The sequence below is a fragment of the Trichomycterus rosablanca genome, chromosome 4 (genome assembly GCF_030014385.1).
Source record: "Trichomycterus rosablanca isolate fTriRos1 chromosome 4, fTriRos1.hap1, whole genome shotgun sequence".
In the NCBI taxonomy this organism is placed as follows: domain Eukaryota; kingdom Metazoa; phylum Chordata; class Actinopteri; order Siluriformes; family Trichomycteridae; genus Trichomycterus; species Trichomycterus rosablanca.
Window position 1 is genome coordinate 1,092,491 of NC_085991.1, and position 21,162 is coordinate 1,113,652.

Consider the following 21,162-nt stretch of genomic DNA (forward strand, 5'->3'; position numbering starts at 1 on the left):
AGTTAAATGCAAATGTTCCAAAGATCCAAAGACGAACTATTGATGGTTCCACCTTAATCTCAACGGATTTGTACTGTGTAGGGTGTGGATAGTGTATATGAGCACTTTAAATAATCCCCAGGAATTATATAAATATCTAAATTAATGTTTAAATGTGTGTAAAATGTTCATTTAATTCTGTGTGCAGCATCACATACAAAATTAAGAATTTTACACAAAGTTTATAATCATTGGTGTGACTTTTATCATTTTAATAATTAACTCCACATTAAGTACAGGAGGCAGAACATCTCAGCTCAGATTTACATGTAGCTTAGACTGATCAGAAATGTAAAGTTACAGACATTAGATGTGCAAAATAAATTAATAACGCAACAGCAAAATAAAAATGGGAGCTATAAAATTACATTTAATTGTGTTTTTTATAATGATGGTGGGATTAAACTGCTTTATCAGCGCAGTATTCAATGACAGCGTTACTTTAGCAACATTATAAAAATAAAAAGTGCATCTATATTAGTCTGTAAAAGTGAAGAACATACGAAACTCTGAAACATTAATACGGAACGGACCGCCTGTGATACTGAACATCATTAAAAACCTCCGACTTGATCTGTCTTCAGAAATGTGCCTGTTAGGGGAGGGAACGGAACCCCAAAATTTACATTGTATAAATATACCTGGCAACCCTATCCTATTTTCAACAGGACCCCCATGAATTATGTATTTTATTCATGTAAAGAAATGTAATAAACATTACTGGGGTGGGTGAGGAGGAAGACATAAAGATGATTTAGATATTATGGAGGGGGGTTTGGTGTAACCACGAACTTACAGTCAGAAAAATAATAAAATAATAAAGAATCTATATAAGAAAATTAGCGACAGAAACTCGTGGTTTAGTTATTTAATATTATATCATGTTTTTATTTCTCTCCCGGTTCTATAGCTCTTCATCTGTTTGCTTTTCTTTATTTAGCGGCTTGTTTCATTTATAATGTTTTATATTATTATAATGACACCAGTTATGACCTGATTTTATTCTGTATCTGTTTAAAGTGATTTCGTTAGATGTTACACTTCCTCAGTTCGTCCAGAATCATTTAAAGACATTTTTTATTTATTATTAATATCGACACTTTTATCAACATGATAAGCTGGTTTAAGCCAAATGAATCATCAGGAAAGTTTTTAAAGGAAAAATTAAAACGTATTGCAGAATAATTAATTATTGAAGAATGAATCGAACCCTATCAGTAATGTTTGTGTCATGACTAAAGCTCAGCACATGTAGCTTTATAAGATAAGATAAGATACCTTTATTGATCCCCATGGGGGGAATTCGAGTGTTACAGCAGCTCTAGTACAGTGTAAGTACAGTAAATAGAGTAAATAAAGTAGAGTAGAAATAAGAAAAATAATAAAAAATATTAACTATGAAATGGAATTACTATTATACATCTGCACTAATTACTTAAATACTGGTGCACAAAGTTGGACAAAGTCGATTCAGAATGATTTAATTTATTCCAGAATGACTCTGATCGTGCTGAACCCAGAGCTTCTGATTCTTCTAACATCTCACAGTTTCAGTGTTTCAGTCAAATCAGAAAACCAGCTAATAAAACCAACATAAAAGAATGAGATGTGTTTATTTTATTCACTCCCCGACATGATGGATGAAATTAAATTAAATCTGAGTAATGCCAATAATAATGAGAAAAAATTATTTCTTTATGGTCAGAAATAAAAATACTTGAGGCTCATCAGTCTAATTAATGTAAACATTTTTATATCAGTCATTATATATCAAATAAAATCATAATTATGCAAATACAACAACACTTTCATTAAAATCCAGTGAAAGAGGAAAGAAAATTCATTTGAACAATGAAGCTAATGTATCAGTTATAATCATAACAAATTAGTAAATAAATGTTCAATTATTGTAAGAGAAAATAATTATTACACATTAATAATAATGACAACAATAATAATATTAATAATAATAATATCAATAATAACAATATTAATAATAACAATAATAATAATATTAATAATAACAATATTAATAATAAAAATAATAATAATAATAATAACAATAATAATAACAATAATAATATTAACAATAATAATAATAATAATAACAATAAAAATAATAATAATAATAATAATAATAATTAAAAAAATAATAATAATAACAATAACAATAACAATAATAATAATAATAGTAATAATAATACAGTAATAATAGTAATAATAATAATGATAATTTAATGCACTATACAGGGAATGAAATAAAGGCTTTTACACCTGACCCAGACTAAAAACCAGTTTAAGAAGGTTTGCTAATCTTAGCTGGTTTGAGCTGGTGATTGATGATGACCAAGTACTGTTCAAGGTTGTGGAGTAAAATCTGTAACCTGCAAATTCACTTTGTGTCCAGAATAATCACCTGGTTCTGTGTCCAATCCCCCAGTACTGGACCCTGAATTAATCATGCTTATGGATGCTGAGCTTAAGATATTTACATTTACATTGTCGGCATTTAGCAGACACTTTTATTCAAAGCGACTTACAGTACTGTGAGAGTATAGTGTCTGAACAATTGAGGGTTAAGGGCCTTTCTCAGGGGCCCAACAGTGGCAACCTAGCAATGGTGGGGCTTGAACCGGCAACCTTCTGATTACTGGACCAGCACCTTAACCTCTTTGCTACAACTGCCCTGAAGTGCAACATACTGATATACTGAAGTGCTGGCTTGTAAACAAACAAGCTGCTCCTCTTGTAATAAAGAAACATGGAGAGCTAATACAGTGCATGATGTTGCTCTGTAGTGCAGGTTCATTCCTACACAGAGCTGTAAAACACATGGTGAACACGCTATACTCTAAATTCCTGTACTGTATTCCTCCACCACTTGTGCAGTGCCTGAAGCAGACTGTGGGGGTCACTGCTGCAGCGATGCATGTGATGATTCCAGCCTTGTCCTTCCCTCCATCAGAGAGCCAGCTGTGTGTGTAGCACGTCCAGCCATTATAATATTATAAGTGTTGCTACTGATTTAGGATGAGTTTATGCAATTTTCAGGTTAAAAATCTGGTGAGGATTTAAGGTGGAACCTACTTGGTCATGAAGAATTTACAGCTCACACACACACACACACACACACACACACACACATCATGATTCTTATTCTGTTTGTCTTCATGGCACAGCAGAACTCTCACAGCTACACCCAGTTTTTAAATTCACGCCGCTTCCATTCAGGGAGTCTCATGGGTAAATTTGGTATTCAGAGAGAACCAGGTGGGAAGCCCACGCGAGACTGTATGAAAGTGCAGAGCTTTTCCTCGCTCTCTTTTACTTCCTGAGAAAGTTGCACTCGTCTTTTGTGCGTCTGCAGTCGAGCGGAACGTCGGCTCCATCCGCAGCTGCTTCCTGCTTTGTGAGGACGAACACAGACAAATCCAGCGTCACTCACAAACCGATCCTTTATCCCCCATCCACACCTTCCCCGAATTCTCTCTGCACTTCAGCTTCCATTTAAACCATACCGGGACAGGGAGCCTATCCCACCCCTGCTCACTGAATGACAGACACAACCACAGAAAGATAAAAGGCTCTGGAATCCAACCTCCTCAATAAACGACACCATGGGAATGCAGGAGAACATCTACCTCTACTTCATCTTGGTCAAGATCATGAAGGGTCTGGGACTGATCCCAGAAACAATCAGAAATACATACTGGAGTGGTAGTAAGAACTTCATCACCATTCACAGTTTACAGAAGCCAGGATGTTTGTTGAAGTTTGGAGGAAACCAGAGTAGGTGGAATCAGTAACCAGATATGAGGACTAAACCCAGGTCCTGGTTTACTTCTCTCCTCCTGACTGGACTACAACCACATTCCAGTTTAGCTCTACTCATGATGGGTTACTGTTGAATTCCAGTCCACCTGAACTCCTCCTGGTTCACCATTACATCCTAGTCCACCTGAACTCCTCCTGGTTCACCATTACATCCTAGTCCACCTGAACTCCTCCTGGTTCACCATTACATCCCAGTCCACATTTATTATGACTCCTGTTTATGTGAGATCCCAGTCCAGTTTACCATTGGCTGGTTTTCCATCACATCTCAGTTTATTCCACTCCTCCAAGGATCAGGAACAATCAGTCTCCAGATCTCAGGACTGGGCAGCTTTTGGCATCTTCTGAGCCTAAACGAGTGACTGCCAACGATGGGTTGAATATTTTTATGGCACCACTCATGAGCCACTCTCTCTACTTTTTATAATAACCTCTACAGACCTACTGAATAAACTGGCAACCTATTAAAGGTCGTCCTTCAGTGAACCATCTCATTATCCACTCTGGCCACTAATGTTAGACTTAACAATTCAGTATCAGTCACGTTCTAGGTCTGAGCCAGGTCCTCCAGGTACTTGCAGTTCCTCAGTCTTTAAGGATGAGTGTGAACACGTGCTTGCTCCTAGACTGCAACCTTTTGAACTGTTCAACAGCAACTGAGCAAGTTTGAAGTTCCTCCTTCTTACACACAGACTCACAGAGTCCCATGATTGGCATGCATTGCTCTAACTGGCATGGGAGACCGGAATGCCAACCTTTCCGGCCAGAAAGCAGAACAATCGTGTGCGCCGGAGTGAGTGATGGTGATGAAGCGAGCGGATGAAATAATATTGACTCTCGCGCTTGTTCCATCAGCTCATTAAACAAAGGAAAGAGAACGGGAGCGGAGAGACGACAAAGAAGAGACGAGTGTAAATGCCATGCTTCTGTTTGACTGGCACCATGGGTAATTTGGCCTGAAGGTGAGTCTGTCACTGAGGAAACAGAGAGAGAATAAAGCGAGAGGGGTTTGTGTGAGGAGGTAAATATGTTCCAGAATGAAGAAAGAGTCGATATGGGGCCACCAGAACGGCATCAGTGCTCCTCAGCATCGATCCCACACGGTGCTCCAAAATCAAACCTGTAGAAGCATCAAAGATGTGCCGAGAGCTCATGATGGTCCAACACCTCACACTTCAGGCTGGTGTTTCAGACTCCAGCATCAACGTAAAGCAGCCACACTACCACGCCAGGTGGAAGAAATCCCATACTGACACAGGGAGAACATGCTAAACATTTTACAGACAGTCACCCACTCTACCAGCTGCACCCCACCCAGTATTTTCCTGATGTTCCTCCTGTCCTTAGTCTCCGTTCTTCTTGCAGGATGGAGGAGAAAACCCTGAGCTGCAACAGTGCCGTGTGGAGAGGTGAAGTGCTGCCATCTAGTGGTAAAATCAACACACAACATGACGTGCTCAAAAGTATGTGGACAAAACTGCAATAATGATTGTAATTCACTCTATTAAAGAAGCTTAACGAATCAGGCTTCCTAGGCCGAGCAGCCACACATGAGCAAGACCCATGATCCTGTGGTGTAAAGCATACTGTCAGTGGACTCTAGAGCAGTCTCTACAGTAAAGATGAGGCCTTAATACAGGAGCAGCCGAAAGAAGAACAAGTGAAATCTTACTGCTAGAATATTTAGTTCTTAGAGTGTTTAAAAACAGTTTAGGGAATGCCCCGACCTTCTGATACAGCTTAGCAAGACCCCACAAAATTCAGAACAATTCATTTCATCAAAACTTCATTTTATTTTACAACCAGTATAGAACAAACATGCAGCTACAACAGTAAACAAACACACTCACACAAACAATCTTCAAAAATATAAAGCTCTCATTCGGCCGTTACGTTTCCCTGAAGTCCTGTTAGCATGGCGTAGCTCTCAGCGCTTCCTCTCGCGCACTCACACGCCGCAGATTCTCATTTCACTAAAACACACGAACAGGTAAAACACGACGACACACACGTGCTCAGTGGTTTCATCGAAATCAGGACGTTCCTGTGAACGTGAATCGTAACGTAAACCGACGGCGAGTTATTGTATCTGCACATGGCACATCTGTACAAAAATAAAATAAATACGAAGGCTCGTAGAGACTGATTGCACTTAAACCGTAGCCCGAGTTTCCACACTGCCGTATCTTCCAGAGTGTAAGATGCAACATCGATAAATCAGTAAATACACACACACAAAATTATATCATTATTATGCGATATTAATGCAGCATTCGTGGCTTAGCTGCACTGAGTCTGCGTGCGAGTACCCAAAATAGTTCTGAAAATACCCGCTAGGCTAGAAAACCTGAAGTAAAGGAACTGTAATATAATACAGTCCACAAAATATCAGATCATATTATATAATCCAGACAGTAATCAGTATCAGGACTGCTGTATGATCAGCCGGGTGTTATATAGCGTGTTTGTGGTAGCCTAGTGAGTAGAACTTTGAATCCCGGCTCCGCCCTGCAGCCACTGTTGGGCCCTTGAGCAAGGCCCCTAACCCTCTATGCTCCAGTGGTGCTGTACAATAGCTGAAGAAGGTCCTGGCTTCGATCCCCAGGTGGGACGATCCGGGTCCTTTTCTGTGTGGAGTTTGCATGTTCTCCCCGTCTGTTTGGGTTTCCTCCGGGAGCTCCGGTTTCCTCCCACAGTCCAAAGACGTGCAGTCAGGATAATCGGATATACTAAACTGTCCATGACCGTGTGTTTGATATAACCTTATGAAGTGATGAATCTTGTGTAAGCAGTAACTACCTGTGCTGTCCTGTCATGAATGTAACCAAGAGTGTAAAGCATGACGTAAAATCCTAATAAACAAACAAACAATGGCTGAACGCTTTGCTTTACACTTCCTTGCAAAAGAACCACCAATTAATTACAGACCAGGAATTAAAACACAGCTAGCTTTGTATCACTGAAGAAGTACCTGCCATACCAGGGTGTAACAGTGTAAAATAGTTTGCTGTCTATTTCCCCCCCCAAAAAGCCCCACTAATACCCACCAGGACGGCACAGCGCTCTGTACAACCGTCACTTACGTCTCACCCTCTGCTGGCATCTTGTAGTCCAGAAAATACGGCACACATTACTCATCAGATAAAAGCAGATTAGAAGTGAGTGAGAGTGAAAACAGAAGAAACAGAATCGAATCATCCACAACAGTGACAGAAGCACTCGAGTCTATAATACACAGGCAATCACAGATTGCAAATCTACAAGGCTGCAGTAAAAACGTCCACATGACCAAATCTCTCGTCCTCATCGGGGCTCGCAAAAAACAACGACAAATAATTTATGGTGTAGTAGTCTGATCTGCTAACACGCCACCTCAAACCTCCATCTCTCAGGGTAGAACCTCAGCTGGTCAAGCCTGAGGGAAGGAGGTTGCACAATGAGGTTCCTGCTGCAAATGTGACCTTTGCTGGCTGGTTGAGGTGCCTGCATTAAAAAAAAAGGAGTGGGAGGGGGGGGGCATCTTGGAGAGCACATGATGGCTCTTCATATGCATTATGGCACTTTTGAGACTCCAGCAGGTGAAAAGAAGTGCCAGGCGAATGCACGCCTGTATGAGGAAGAGGCATGTGCTCATCTGCAAGAGGGGGTGGTGCAGGAGGCAGAGGTGTTTCGATCAGGGAATCCGAAACGACTGCATTGGGTGCATTAGATTAGATCTTTGGATGGAGGACATTTTCCTGCAGCCTTAAAACTTCCCTTTTCATTTAACATCGCTTCATCTAGCAGAACATAAAAATAATAAAGCATTTGTATTTGGCCACCATCTTTTCTCTCACACACACACACACACACGTATGTAAGAGGTTGATGCTCTGGTGCTACATCGATCCGAGTTCCTCTCCTGTCCAAAGAAATCGTACATAAATGCAAAGCGTGGTTCTCTAAACTGACAGTGGGCGTGGCTCTGACAGGGCAGGCAGGGTACATCTGCCAGAAAAATAAACGGGCAGGGCCCCGGTATAAAGCTCTGAGAAGCTAGAGTAAAGTAAAGGGGGTGAGACCTAGTGAACGTTCCAAAGAGAATGGGATGGACAGCGTAGGAGAGTTGATGGGACGGGGTCTGGTGAAAGTCTCAGAGAGGTGAGGGGGAAATTTAAAGGGGCGTGGTCCAGGTGGAAATTCCATATCATTACAGGTGGTGGGTTCAGGTGACCAGGTTATAAATCCATCCATTAAGGATCTGTACTTATTACATTTCATTCAGCATTTATGTACGATTCAGAGAGCAACTTTACTCCTGATGAACCTTCACTGCAGTCACTGACACTCGTGACACTGATGATGACGATGAAGGTCGATCAAGTTCTTCAGTCCATTTCTGAGTCTCTTGTCCACAGGGCAAATATTTAGCCACACAACATGAATGGGAGCAAAGAGACCGAAAGTGTCTCGTTCCTTCTTGCTGGGGTGTTTAGGGTCCCTCAGAGCCCCTCTTTACTCATTGTGAAGCTTCTCTGTTGAAACCTGTTGAAGAAACACAGGACGAGGTTAGAAATAAACCAACAAATAACACAGATTCCACCCTTAATCACCCAGAACGTTAGAGAGAAAGACGCCCCTCTGACAGAAGTCTTCTGTACACCGGGATTTGGGCAGTTTATTCCATTATTCATAACAGATCCTCAGTGAGTGTCTGTAAACTGACCTCCCTCTCTACAGATGCTCGATGGCGTCTGGGCTGTGGCTGGGACACTTAACAACATCCAGTGTTGTTTTGGCTCTATGTTTCGGGTCATTGCTGTGTTCAGAGGTGAACTGTCGCCCCAGTCTGAGTTTGTGTTCGTTTTAAAGGAGGTTTTCACCATAGATGTTTCTATATCTTCAAACAGCTCCGTATCAGGATGCACCCACCATCGTACTTTACAGTGGGTTGATAATTGTTCCCTCCAGTGGTTTGCTTTCTTTACAAACACTTTACATTATGACATTAATGTAACCCCCCCTCCACACCAGAAAGAAAAGCCAAAAAGTCTGAAGCTCTGCCACTTCGTTCCCATGAAAACAAAAAATCGAATCAGCAGTCGGACTTTTACCGATGAGTCTTAATAAAAAAAATCTAACTGACCATGGCCAGCTGCCTTCCGATGTTCCCCACCGTCACTCCACCCGAGAAGAATATACAGGGGAGCCAGGAGCGGACGTGACCAAACTCTGGAGATGGAAACCTGAGGAAGGGACGATAAATCATACAACATAAGTACAAACCTAAACCCTGAGATTATATCTAAATCAAACATGACTTATTAGAATTGATGAAGGGTTTTAGACCCAGATCATGTAAACGTACTGGTAGATGCCGTTGTAGACTAAGAACTGCGTGATGAGCGTAGCCAGGAAAGCGGTGGTCAGTCCCAAACCGAACCCGCTCCTGGATCGATCGAACGTCCACCACAAACCCAGAGAGAGAGCCGCCAACGTCAAGCACAACTGGACGTTATTTACAAAATCCAGCTTCTGAAAATAATGCTGAGTTAAGGGAAAGTTCACGTCAAGAACGGCAACTCCTAACACAATAAAATAACAATGATCAAATTTAAGAATTTCAAAAAATAACAATAATTTAGGTGCAAGAAAGACATGAAACTAATGAAATATCGAGCCGTAGGGAAAACGGTCATGATAAATAATAAACTAGTCAGCAATAAAAAAAGCATTTAAACATATGGCAGAAACAATCATTTTTAGTCCCTCATTAAAAAAGCACCACTGTCAGTAAATCTCTGTAACCTGACACACACTCCCGAGTGTATAAGCTGCGGTTAGATCAGGTGATGCTCGTATCTGGTAGTAAACTTGGGGTTGGTAAGGATACGGCACTGGCGTGGTTGATTCCCACGAACACGGCGATGCAGCGCATGACGCTCGCCCACTCTCGCTTAAACTTGTGCGGCTCTCCGAGGTGGCTGTCCAGGCACGGGTACAGCAGACCCACCACGGCTGCGAAACACAACGACACACAACGTAAATATAATCAGTTAGTTACAGAAAACACATTTATATAAAACATTAGGGATGTAACGATGCACCACAAGACAGTTAAAAATCGATTCACATGTGTAACGATTCAAATCGGTTTACATGTATAATGCATCGATATTCACTTTAAACAGCAGGGGCGCTGGCGCTGTTCACCTCGCCTGGTTGACGTCACTACAGGGTTGCCAGCCAAATGTATTTATGTGAGGATACTTTCTTTATTTGTGTTATTCATTAATTTATTTAATGTGGGATTTAATTCATTTCAGAAACGTGCAGCATTGTTTTGCATAGTTTGTACCTAGAAATAAAAGGGCATTAATTATTTAGATAAATAAAAGATAAGCACAATTACAGGATTTTATTTTATTTTTTTGAGAGAAATAATAAAAGGAAACTTTTCATAATTTGTCTTCAATTTAATTTTGTTTAAAAAAAATCGGGAAAAAATAGTATCGTGAACCCAGTATTGTGAATCGCATCGTAAGTAGAGTGTATCGTTACATCCCTAGAAAACACCGATGGTGTCATTCAGTGGCTAGTTGTTTTTATTCCATTGGAGCAAAGTTAGGATTCTGATTCGGTAACAGATCTTATTATTTTGTCTTTTTTTAACGCTGGGTGATAATGTGTTTACAAACAGCAGAATTATTATTTAGTGTAGATCAAAACATGAGAAGAATGATTCTGTTTTTTATTAAAATAGTATAAAAGAAAACAAACAAAACAAAACATGTATAATATACTAGCTAATAATTGTTTACCATGATCGTGATGTAATTATGAATGAGTGACAGTAGAATTATAAAGAAATAAAATATACATCCTCTGCTTATATCACAGACTGTGTCGTGTCTGTGGACCCCAGTGTGAACACCACAGTTTTAATATTTTCCTTCCTAAATCTATATATAGATCTATATATTGCTGATCTATATAGTCTTTGGGGTTTGGGATCTGTGGAATGTGCCGTGCAGATCTTCCTCTCTTTCTTGTTTTCACCGAATGGCATGTTCAACGCACCAACCAATCAGCTGCCAGCCACGCTGCTCACCAGTTTGAAGAGCAACCAATAGAAAAGCAGAAGACCTGAATTGACCTGCAGTGGTGTTCCTCATAGTAGAAGCAGGAAAAAAAAAAAAGCAAACGGGGGCAAAACAAACCCCCTCGTAACTGACGTCAGGATTCAACGACCCACCATGTCAGGAAGTCCTGAATCACAGAACCACCTCCTCTGTAGAGTCTGGTTACATAACGGGGTGTACAAACACAACAGCACCGAGCTCGTTCCTCACGTAGTCATGATTAGCATGAACATCTAACACAGGCAACCACTGATCTCCAAGAAATCTGGTGCATAAAGACTAGGTTTGCAAATCATGCTTATGTTGTGATGGTATTACTCACGAGTTAGAATAAGAGCAGTAATGCCATCAACAAGAGTAAAACTGTGGTACTCAGTGGTAACTTTGGTTGTTAATGATAGTACCACAGTTTTACTCTTGTTGATGGCATTACTGCTCGAGAGTCTGTAGCAGTACTAAACATCTAGCAGAGGTCAGTTTATAGGGCTGGTTGGTCTAATAATAGAAGTATCTCTCAGTAGAGGTTTGGTTCTAAAGTTCAGACTGCTGTGATGTTTATAATCAGTACAGTCATGCTGTAAACACTAAAATCTACTGCTTACATTAAACTGACTGGACAGGACTGACGTCCATCATTTCCAAATAAAATATTAGAGGAAACTAAGCAAAGCACAAAGAAACCCAAATTCTAGTTTCAATTATTATTTACTGCGATTATAAGATTGGTAAGTTCTATGTTAACCCAAAATAAGCATGCAGGTATCCTGGTTTAACAAACCGAACCCAAAGTTCTTATTAAACATCAGATTGAGACCATACATGGTTCATGGTTTGATGTTGCAGACTCAATGCTGCATTCACTCAAGTTCAAGCGTTCCTTGGCTTGTCCATACATGATCATCAAATCCAACAAAGAAATCATTTAGAAAACACAGATCCTTTATATTCATTCAAATGATTCTTTAAATAGAGCCTGATTTCCATATCAGCAGCAGTCACGCAGAGACGCTTTAGTTTTGACTCATAGTTACACAACAAACTGTCTGGAATAATTCTCACATTATGAAAGTGCAGTTTCATTTCTTGTTCAGAACTTCCATCTAAACCAATTAAGTTTCAGTTTTAAAGATGGAAATGTTGGTATACACTAACAAACTCATGTTATGTCGAGCTCATGTCAGAGTAATGCAGTGGCTTTGTGATAGATTTAGTAAATCTACGCAGATTTTTAAGGAATACAAGAGTTATTATTGCATATTTACATTTCTATTCATACCCAAACTGTATATTGTGTTTTTCTCTTTAATAAATCTGTAGCTCAAAGGGTAAGGTACTGGACTAGTAATCAGAGGGTTGCCGGTTCAAGCCCCACCACTGCCAAGTTGCCACTGTTGGGCCCCTGAGCAAGGCCCTTCACCCTCAACTGCTCAAAATTTTGTTCAGTCAAATTGTAAGAAAATGTAAACGTAGATTTTGAGTTAATTGCAACTCATCTGGCTAAATATTTGATTCTTGTTTTCTTTGGTTTGCTTTGCTGTTTTTGTGTTGTATTGTTATATATATATTTATTGTACTTTATTGATTGGCAACTTGTTTTAATTGAGTTGTTTTTCTTTCTTGAACTGTACAGTATTCTTGAATATCCTGAAAGGCGCTTATAAATTAAAGTCTATTGATATTATTATTACATAAACCTGTTCATGTTGGATATTGGTGCATGTTCACCATTCTAATGTGGGACTCACCAGCAGCTGTTCCACAGCACAGAGGGATCCACCATGCAGAAGAAAACAAAGTGTCCAGCACTTCCTCTGGAAATAACGTCTCAGTGTTTCTCTGGATTTGGAGGAAATAAAGTACCAGAGCTAAAATCACCCCGACCAGGAACAGAACCAGACCTCGGCTGATCAGGTGGGCAGATCGGACCTGGTTCAGCACTGAGCTGATGATGGACATCATCTCTCCAGCTTTAGATGAGAACCAGACGCAGGACTGTTGGAAGTGTTTGGCTTGTACACTGGTGCAGCTCCAGCAGCGCTCCTCCAGTCTTTCTCCAGGCATTTGACACTGAAACACAAATAAACGTGTGATTATAACTGAAGAGCATCAATCAAGTCATCAATCATCTGATCCATTCATTAGAACCCACTATTCAGCTCAGTTTACTGTTCTCCTGCACTATTTAAAAGTACTGTAGTAAAACAATGACTGTACCTTAATGACAGGACGTCTTTGCTCTCAGTGCACTGATTAAAACACTTCCTGTCCTCTATATAAACCTTTAAAGTTCCTAAATATTCAGTCAGTCACACATGTGCTCGCACCATCTCCTCCTCTAATAAAGCTGTTTTTGTTTCACACTGTTCGCCTTCCTACAGTTCAGACCCTCATACCACACGAGCCGAGCTCAGGGTTGCCAGGTGGTGCATATAATCCTACATTCTGGGTAAAAACCCTCCCACTGACTATAAACGTGGGAGGGCGTCACTTTGTTTTGAAATGTTACGGGCAAATAAGGACAAGATGAAGACAGGGTAAAGAATACCATACATTAACTGAATACAGAGCCTACACTGACAGATTAACATCTTTAACACCTCGGAGAGTTTACCGTCGCTACCCTAGGTCTAAAGAGAGACTAAAAGAGACCAATGTACTGACCCCACATCCAAGAGACTAACACCAATCATCAATTCAAACTGTATTAGACTAACACCCATATCCAAGAAACCAATGTACTTACTATTATACTAAACTTTCATCTATCTGTCTGTCTGTCTGTCTGTCTGTCTGTCGAACAGCAAAGTGATGACATTGAAAGTTGTGTTGCGTGAATCTTTTTCTGTTAGGGCGGTTGTAGCCTAGTGGTTAAGGTACTGGACTAGCAATCAAAAGGTCGCTGGTCCAAGCCCCACCACTGCCAGGTTGCCACTGTTGGACCCTTGAGTAAGGTCCTTAACCCTCAGTTGCATAGACAATATGCTGTCACAGTACTGTAAGTCACTTTGGATGAAAAAGCATCTGTAAGTGTAAATGTCCCACTGTGGTTCATAGTTGTGCAGTGGTTCTGGACACCACTATTAACATTATTCAGAATTTAAATCTGATCAGTAGCAGCTAGGCTAACCAGACAGGCAGGGTTGCACTAATGTGCTATAAAGCCTGCACAAGAAAGGCATTCTTAATTAAAACGTTTTATTTAATACTGTCCATCAAGGGTCATGACCCAGGGTTTGAAAAGCTGTATTAGACTAACACTGACCCCATATCCAAGATCTATCTATCTATCTATCTATCTATCTATCTATCTATCTATCTATCTATCTATCTATCCATCCATCCATCCATCCATCCATCCATCCATCCATCCATCTAATCTATCTATCTATCTATCTATCTATCTATCTATCTATCTATCTATCTATCTATCTATCTATCTATCTATCTATCTATCTATCTATCCATCTATCCATCCATCCATCCATCCATCCATCCATCCATCTAATCTATCTATCTATCTATCTATCTATCTATCTATCTATCTATCTATCTATCTATCTATCTATCTATCTATCTATCTATCTATCTATCTATCCTTCCATCCATCCATCCATCCATCCATCCATCCATCTAATCTATCTATCTATCTATCTATCTATCTATCTATCTATCTATCTATCTATCTATCTATCTATCTATCTATCTATCCATCCATCCATCCATCCATCCATCCATCCATCCATCCATCTAATCTATCTATCTATCTATCTATCTATCTATCTATCTATCCATCCATCCATCCTTCCATCCATCCATCCATCCATCCATCCATCCATCTAATCTATCTATCTATCTATCTATCTATCTATCTATCTATCTATCTATCTATCTATCTATCTATCTATCTATCTATCTATCTATCTATCTATCCATCCATCCATCTAATCTATCCATCCATCCATCCATCCATCCATCCATCTAATCTATCCATCCATCCATCCATCCATCCATCCATCCATCTAATCCATCCATCCATCCATCCATCCATCCATCCATCCATCCATCCATCTAATCTATCTATCTATCTATCTATCTATCTATCTATCTATCTATCTATCTATCTATCTATCTATCTATCTATCTATCCATCCATCCATCCATCCATCCATCCATCCATCCATCTAATCTATCCATCCATCCATCCATCCATCCATCCATCCATCTAATCTATCCATCCATCCATCCATCCATCCATCTAATCTAATCTATCCATCCATCCATCCATCCATCCATCCATCCATCTAATCTATCCATCCATCCATCCATCCATCCATCCATCCATCCATCCATCTAATCTATCCATCCATCCATCCATCCATCCATCCATCCATCCATCTAATCCATCCATCCATCCATCCATCCATCCATCCATCCATCCATCCATCCATCTATCTATCTATCTATCTATCTATCTAACTATCTATCTATCTGTGTTATTCTGAAAAATCATTGTTAAGCCATAAAAAGATAGTAATAATGCACAAACCCAGTCGTTTTATTGCTAAATGATATACATTTACCCATACGCATTTTCTGTGTGCAAAACATAATGCTGCATAAAAAGTGTATAAACCCTCAATCTGGCAACACTACCAGATGTACTCTAGTGTCTGGTGAGTCGAGCACCTCCAATCAGAACGCAGCAGATCATACGACGTCACCCCACGCCACTTTTCCTGCACGAGGAGCCGAGGCGTCAACAGAAACCTTACCTCAGATGGTGTGTGTGCTAAAACCTTCATATATAGATTCAAGATTCAAGATTCAAGATTTACTTTACTGTCATTTTACTGTACACCAAAGTGTACAGAAAAACGAGATTACGTGCATTGGTTCACGTTAAAAACACCACAGGTTTAAAAAATAAGAAATATATATAGAATAGTAATAGAATAGTAAAGTTAAATAATACTAATAATAATAATACTGACATTACGAAAATTGCACATTGTAGTTAAAGTATTGCACATGCAGAAAAATTCACAGTGGTTATACATAATGATAATTATTGCACATTTTGTTATTGCACATTTTGTTACTGCTTGTTAAGATTTAAGGATATTGCACATGTTATATCCATAGATGAAAATATTTATCAGATTTGGGTTAATTTGTTCTGTTCAGAAGTCTGATGGCAGTTGGGTAGAAACTCCTTCTGAACCGGTCCGTGTTACAGTGTAGACACTAATGATGCTCCTGGCTTTTGACAAGAGGTGCTTTTGAGCCAGATCCTCAATAGGTGGAAGTCTGACCCCTATGGTCTTTTCTGCTGTCCTAACCACTCTCCTGAGGGCCTTTTTTTCTGAGATGTTACAACTCTCATACCAGAGAGAGATGCTGCTGGTTAAAACACTTTCTATTGTGCCTCTGTAGAAAGTAGTGAGGATGGGTGGACTGAGATGGGCCCTCCTCAATCGGCGTAAGAAATGCAATCGCTGGTGAGCCTGTTTGAGCAGAGAGGAGGTGTGCAAGGACCAGGTCAGGTTGTCCGTAACGTGAACCCCTAAGAACTTCGTGTTCTGGGCAATTTCAACCAGCGTGCCATTGATGTAGGTCGGGGTGTGAATGGGCTGTTTTTTCCTGAAGTCAATCACCATCTCTTTGGTTTTATCAACATTCATTACCAGGTTGTTATTGCTGCACCATTCCACAAAGAGTCTCACCTCCTTTCTGTATGCAGTCTCGTTGTTGTCCAGAATGAGTCCCACAACTGTTGTGTCATCTGCATACTTTATTATGTGATTTTTGTTGGACTTAGCACGACAGTCATGGGTCATCAGAGTAAACAGTAGAAGGCTCAGCACACATCCTTGTGGAGATCCTGTAGACAGTGAGACCGTGGTTGATGTGTTGTTGCCTACATGCACAAACTGAGGCCTGTCTGTGAGAAAATCCAGAATCCAATTGCACAGTGTGGTGTTTAGTCCCAGTGTGACCAGTTTGCTGGCCAGATGCTGGGGGATTATTGTGTTAAAAGCCGAACTGAAGTCGACAAACAGCATTCGTACATGTGAGTTCCTTTTCTCCAGGTGCTCCAGGCTTAGATGAGGAGCAGTTGGAATTGCGCCATTTATTTATATACATACAGTACATATATATTTATAACTTTATATTAAATACACACGAATATCATTACATTCACCACTTTACTCATATACAGACGACATAATCTGATATACTTAACATTCTGAATTGCATATACACATATAATACTCCATAAACACACAAATTTTACCTCATATTTACCTCATATAGCTATACTCAAAATAGCTCTCACATAGTTGTAACTCATGAACACGAAATATAATCTCTCATTTACAGATTTATCATATATATGCACAATAGGGTCTTATTTTAATTTTAATTTCAACTCGTATACACCAAATATTCACATTTTCACATGTTGGGGCAAGCCGTAGCCTAGTGGTTAAGGTACTGGACTAGTAATCAGAAGGATGCTGGTTCAAGCCCCACCACTACCAGGTTGCTACTGTTGGGCCCTTGAGCAAGGCCCTTAACCCTTAATTGCTCAGACTGTGTACTGTAAGTCGCTTTGGATAAAAGCGTCTGCTAAATGCCGAAAATGTAAATGTATTAAGTTTTACCTTACATACACTAAATATTGTCTTACATTTACAAATCTTACCACACAAACACAAAATAATATACTACATTTACACATTTTAACTCACATTTACATGTTTTACCACATAAAGTCAAAATATAATCTGTCATTTACAAGTTTTACCTTATAAACTCACAATGTTGTCTCAAATTTGTAAGTTTTATCCCTTATACCCAAAAATATAATCTCACATTTATAAGTTTTATCTCATGAACACTAAATATTGTCTTACATTCTCAAATCCTACCACACAAACACAAAATAATATACTACATTTACAAGTTTTAACTCACATTTACAAAATATTAATTTCCATTTACATGTGTTACCACATATACTCAAAATATATCTATTGTTTACCTCATAAGTTTTACCTCATAAAAGCACAATGTGGTCTCATATTTTCATGTTTTATCCTTTATACCCAAAGTATAATCTCTCATTTATAACTTACATACACTAAATATTGTCTTACACTCACAGATCCACACAAACACATCAGAAAATCAACTGAGATAAACCAAAACAAATGTGAGATAATTTTCCTTTTTTAAATGAACCTGATTACAATTACAAAAAAAATGTTTACTCCAGATAAAATACTTTATAAAATCAACTGTCTTGCATATCTGATCTTTAGAAAGATATAAATACACACTGCTCATTGTGTTACTCTTGGAATGCCAAAATGTTTAAGGTAATGATCACAGGTTTGATTAAATGTTGGAACCAACCAAAATTGGTTTGCTAAAGAACGACTTATTAAAATGTAATATAATATTCTTCTAAAGAACCATTCTGATTCCAGCTGGCACCTTCATTTTTAGGTGTCGCATTGACATTGGCCAGCATCGCCACTATCAGCAGTTTTGCAGTTGGCGCTGACTGTAGGGTTTCCGTCGTGTGTTTATCTTGCCGTCGTTCACATGGCCTGTACGAACTGTAATAATCACGTCAAACGATTGTAAAATATTTGAACTGAGGGCCATTCACCTGGATCAATAACCTCAAAATAAATAAATAAGTGAGGGGGGCGTGGCAGGGTGTGTGATTTGTGTCACGTTGAACTTTATCTTCACACACACACACACATACACGCGCGCGCTGTAGTCATGTTACCGCCAGACAATCAGTGAACTTGATTAACACGGTTTGTTTTTCCATGAGCTTGTTGGACTTGTTATTTCAAAACCACGGCTATAAATGCCCTCCTTTTTTGCAACTACAACAAACTACACTATACTGGGAGGGCTACAAGATTTTAGAGTTGGCATTCCAATTCATCTTAAATAGGTTTCCTGTTCCAGCATGTCTGTGCTCAACATGAGGTCCATAATTACATGCTTTGAGAAGGTTTGGTCAGAGAAACTCCAGTGGCTTGCATAGAACCATGAACCATAGAACACTATTAAAAAATTTGGGATGAATTGGTATGCCGATTTCAAGCCAGGACTTTTCATAAATCACCAAACAAATGCTTTTTAACTGAATTAGGAATAAAAATCCATTCATGTTTTATGATTAAGCGTTTAGTTTATCAATGGTTTACTGAATAGCACGTAGCTCACGCACACATCAGCATTCAGTTCACTGTCCTACTTTTTCAATGGGCTAACCTTCAAAACATTAGCCACATGCACCGCACGCTTACTCAGGAGATGAGCCGCGATTGGCTGTTTTAAGCACAAGATTGTAATGCTGGAAGCTGATTGGCTGATTACGCTGAGCCCACAATCCAGTGATGTTTTTTGAACAGCTCTGCAGTTCTGTTGATGTTTTACCCTGTTAGGAACACCATGTTCTACTTACTCAGACGAACATGATCAGTCAAGTCGTGTTTGGTATCTAACGTTTACTTTTAAGCTTTGAGAACGTTATTAAGTCAGGGTTAAAGAAATGGTTTCATGGGTGCAGTAACACTTCTCAAACGCTGTAAATAGGTTGGAATAAATACTGACACCAATGGACCACAGGCCACGACATTTATTTATTCAATTACCTACACCTAGAAAAATGGATTTGTATTCAAAAACATATTCAGAATAAAAGTAATCGAGACCAAAATAAGATGAAAAAGGTCAAGAATGAAGTACAAACACAGTACAGTGTTTTTGAAACTGGTCTTAAGAACCAAAACTCTTGTTTGGTGTGAAAAATGGAAGTTAGCAAAAAATTAAAATCACCTCCTTGTTTCTACACACACTGTCCATTTTATCAGCTCCACTTTCCAAATAGAAGCACTTCGTAGTTTTACAACTACTGACTGTAGTCCATTTGTTTCTCTACATGCTTTGTTACCCCCTTTCATGCTGTTCTTCAATGGTCAGGACCCCCACAGGACCCCCACAGAGCAGGTATTATTTAGGTGCTGGATGATTCTCAGCACTGCAGTGACACTGACATGGTGGTGGTGTGTTAGTGTGTGTTGTGCTGGTATGAGTGGATCAGACACAGCAGCGCTGCTGGAGTTTTTAAACACCTCACTGTCACTGCTGGACTGAGAATCGTCCACCGACCAAATATACCCAGCCAACAGCTGTGAGCACTGATGAAGGTCTAGAAGATGGCCAACTCAAACAGCAGCGATAGATGAGCGATCGTCTCTGACTTAACATCTACAAGGTGGACCGACACGGCAGCACAACACACACTAACACACCACCACCATGTCAGTGTCTCTGCAGTGCTGAGAATCATCCACCACCTAAATAATACCTGCTCTGTGGGGGTCCTGTGGGGGTCCTGACCATTGAAGAACAGCATGAAAGGGGGTAACAAAGCATGTAGAGAAACAGATGGACTACAGTCAGTAATTGTAGAACTACAAAGTGCTTCTATATGGTAAGTGGAGCTGATAAAATGGACAGCGAGTGTAGAAACAAGGAGGTGGTTTTAATGTTATGGCTGATCAGTGTATATTTTATATTTATATTTTATATCCATGTTTCTGTAGCCAGAGTTCTCGCTTTAACACGCGTGTTTACGTTTTCATAAGCACCGTATAGGCAGCGTGAGGCGGCAGTGATAAGACTTTATATTTTATATTTGGGAACAGAACAGAAGCGAGTCCGTTCGTTTGCACACATTGGAAACGCGGCTTGTTTTTTTCTTTAACACTCTTTTCTTGGTTCAATTCTGTAAATGAAATTGAAAATATTCTCTACATTCAGTGCTGGTCAATGTGTGTGAGAGAGATAAGCTCCTGTTAGAGCGAGGAGAAATAGAGATGTGAAACTCCCCAAGGTCCTTCAGTATGTTCCTCTATGTTCCTTTTTTATGCCCTCCAACACATGATTATAGACAACCATGCTCACTGTTAGCATTAAATGGCATGTAGCTTAAATATCGGACTGCCAGCGCCTAAAGCTTCTTTTCAGACGCATTATTAAACCAGTTACACATTTTTATGAGTACAGAGTTGGAATCGAAGGTCCAGTCACGCTAGCTTCTCTCAGTGAAATGTGCAGACAAAATGATTTATTT

The 21,162-nt window shown here is 39.6% G+C and overlaps 1 protein-coding gene and 1 long non-coding RNA gene across 5 annotated transcripts in view; one reads left to right on the forward strand and one right to left on the reverse strand.

The window, feature by feature from the left end:
• Positions 1-5,395, forward strand: part of LOC134312074 (uncharacterized) — a 42,597-nt gene extending 37,202 nt beyond the window's left edge. For all 4 annotated transcript variants that reach the window (XR_010011492.1, XR_010011495.1, XR_010011494.1 and 1 more), the window contains one exon: positions 5,239-5,395. This is a non-coding gene — a long non-coding RNA (uncharacterized LOC134312074). The remainder of the gene's footprint in view (positions 1-5,238) is intronic.
• A 251-nt stretch (positions 5,396-5,646) lies between these two features.
• Positions 5,647-13,370, reverse strand: insig1 (insulin induced gene 1). The gene is made up of 6 exons (XM_062993732.1): positions 13,209-13,370; positions 12,740-13,061; positions 9,746-9,870; positions 9,221-9,387; positions 8,999-9,098; positions 5,647-8,397 (listed from the first exon to the last, which is right to left on the reverse strand). Exons 2-6 carry the CDS (start codon positions 13,053-13,055, stop codon positions 8,368-8,370), a joined length of 738 nt encoding a protein of 245 aa, XP_062849802.1. The 5' UTR covers positions 13,056-13,061; positions 13,209-13,370; the 3' UTR covers positions 5,647-8,367.
• Positions 13,371-21,162: the final 7,792 nt, after the last annotated feature.

What these genes read in the sequence shown, in the direction of transcription:
- insig1 (XM_062993732.1), bottom strand. Translation starts at nt 13,055, where the DNA reads ATGCCTGGAGAAAGACTGGAGGAGCGCTGCTGGAGCTGCACCAGTGTA. An exon ending in GAATCAACCACGCCAGTGCC is followed by an intron (nt 9,388 to 9,745) that starts GTATCCTTACCA and finishes CATTATTTTCAG; the next exon opens with AAGCTGGATTTTGTAAATAA. An exon ending in GTCTACAACGGCATCTACCA is followed by an intron (nt 9,099 to 9,220) that starts GTACGTTTACAT and finishes TCCCTTCCTCAG; the next exon opens with GTTTCCATCTCCAGAGTTTG.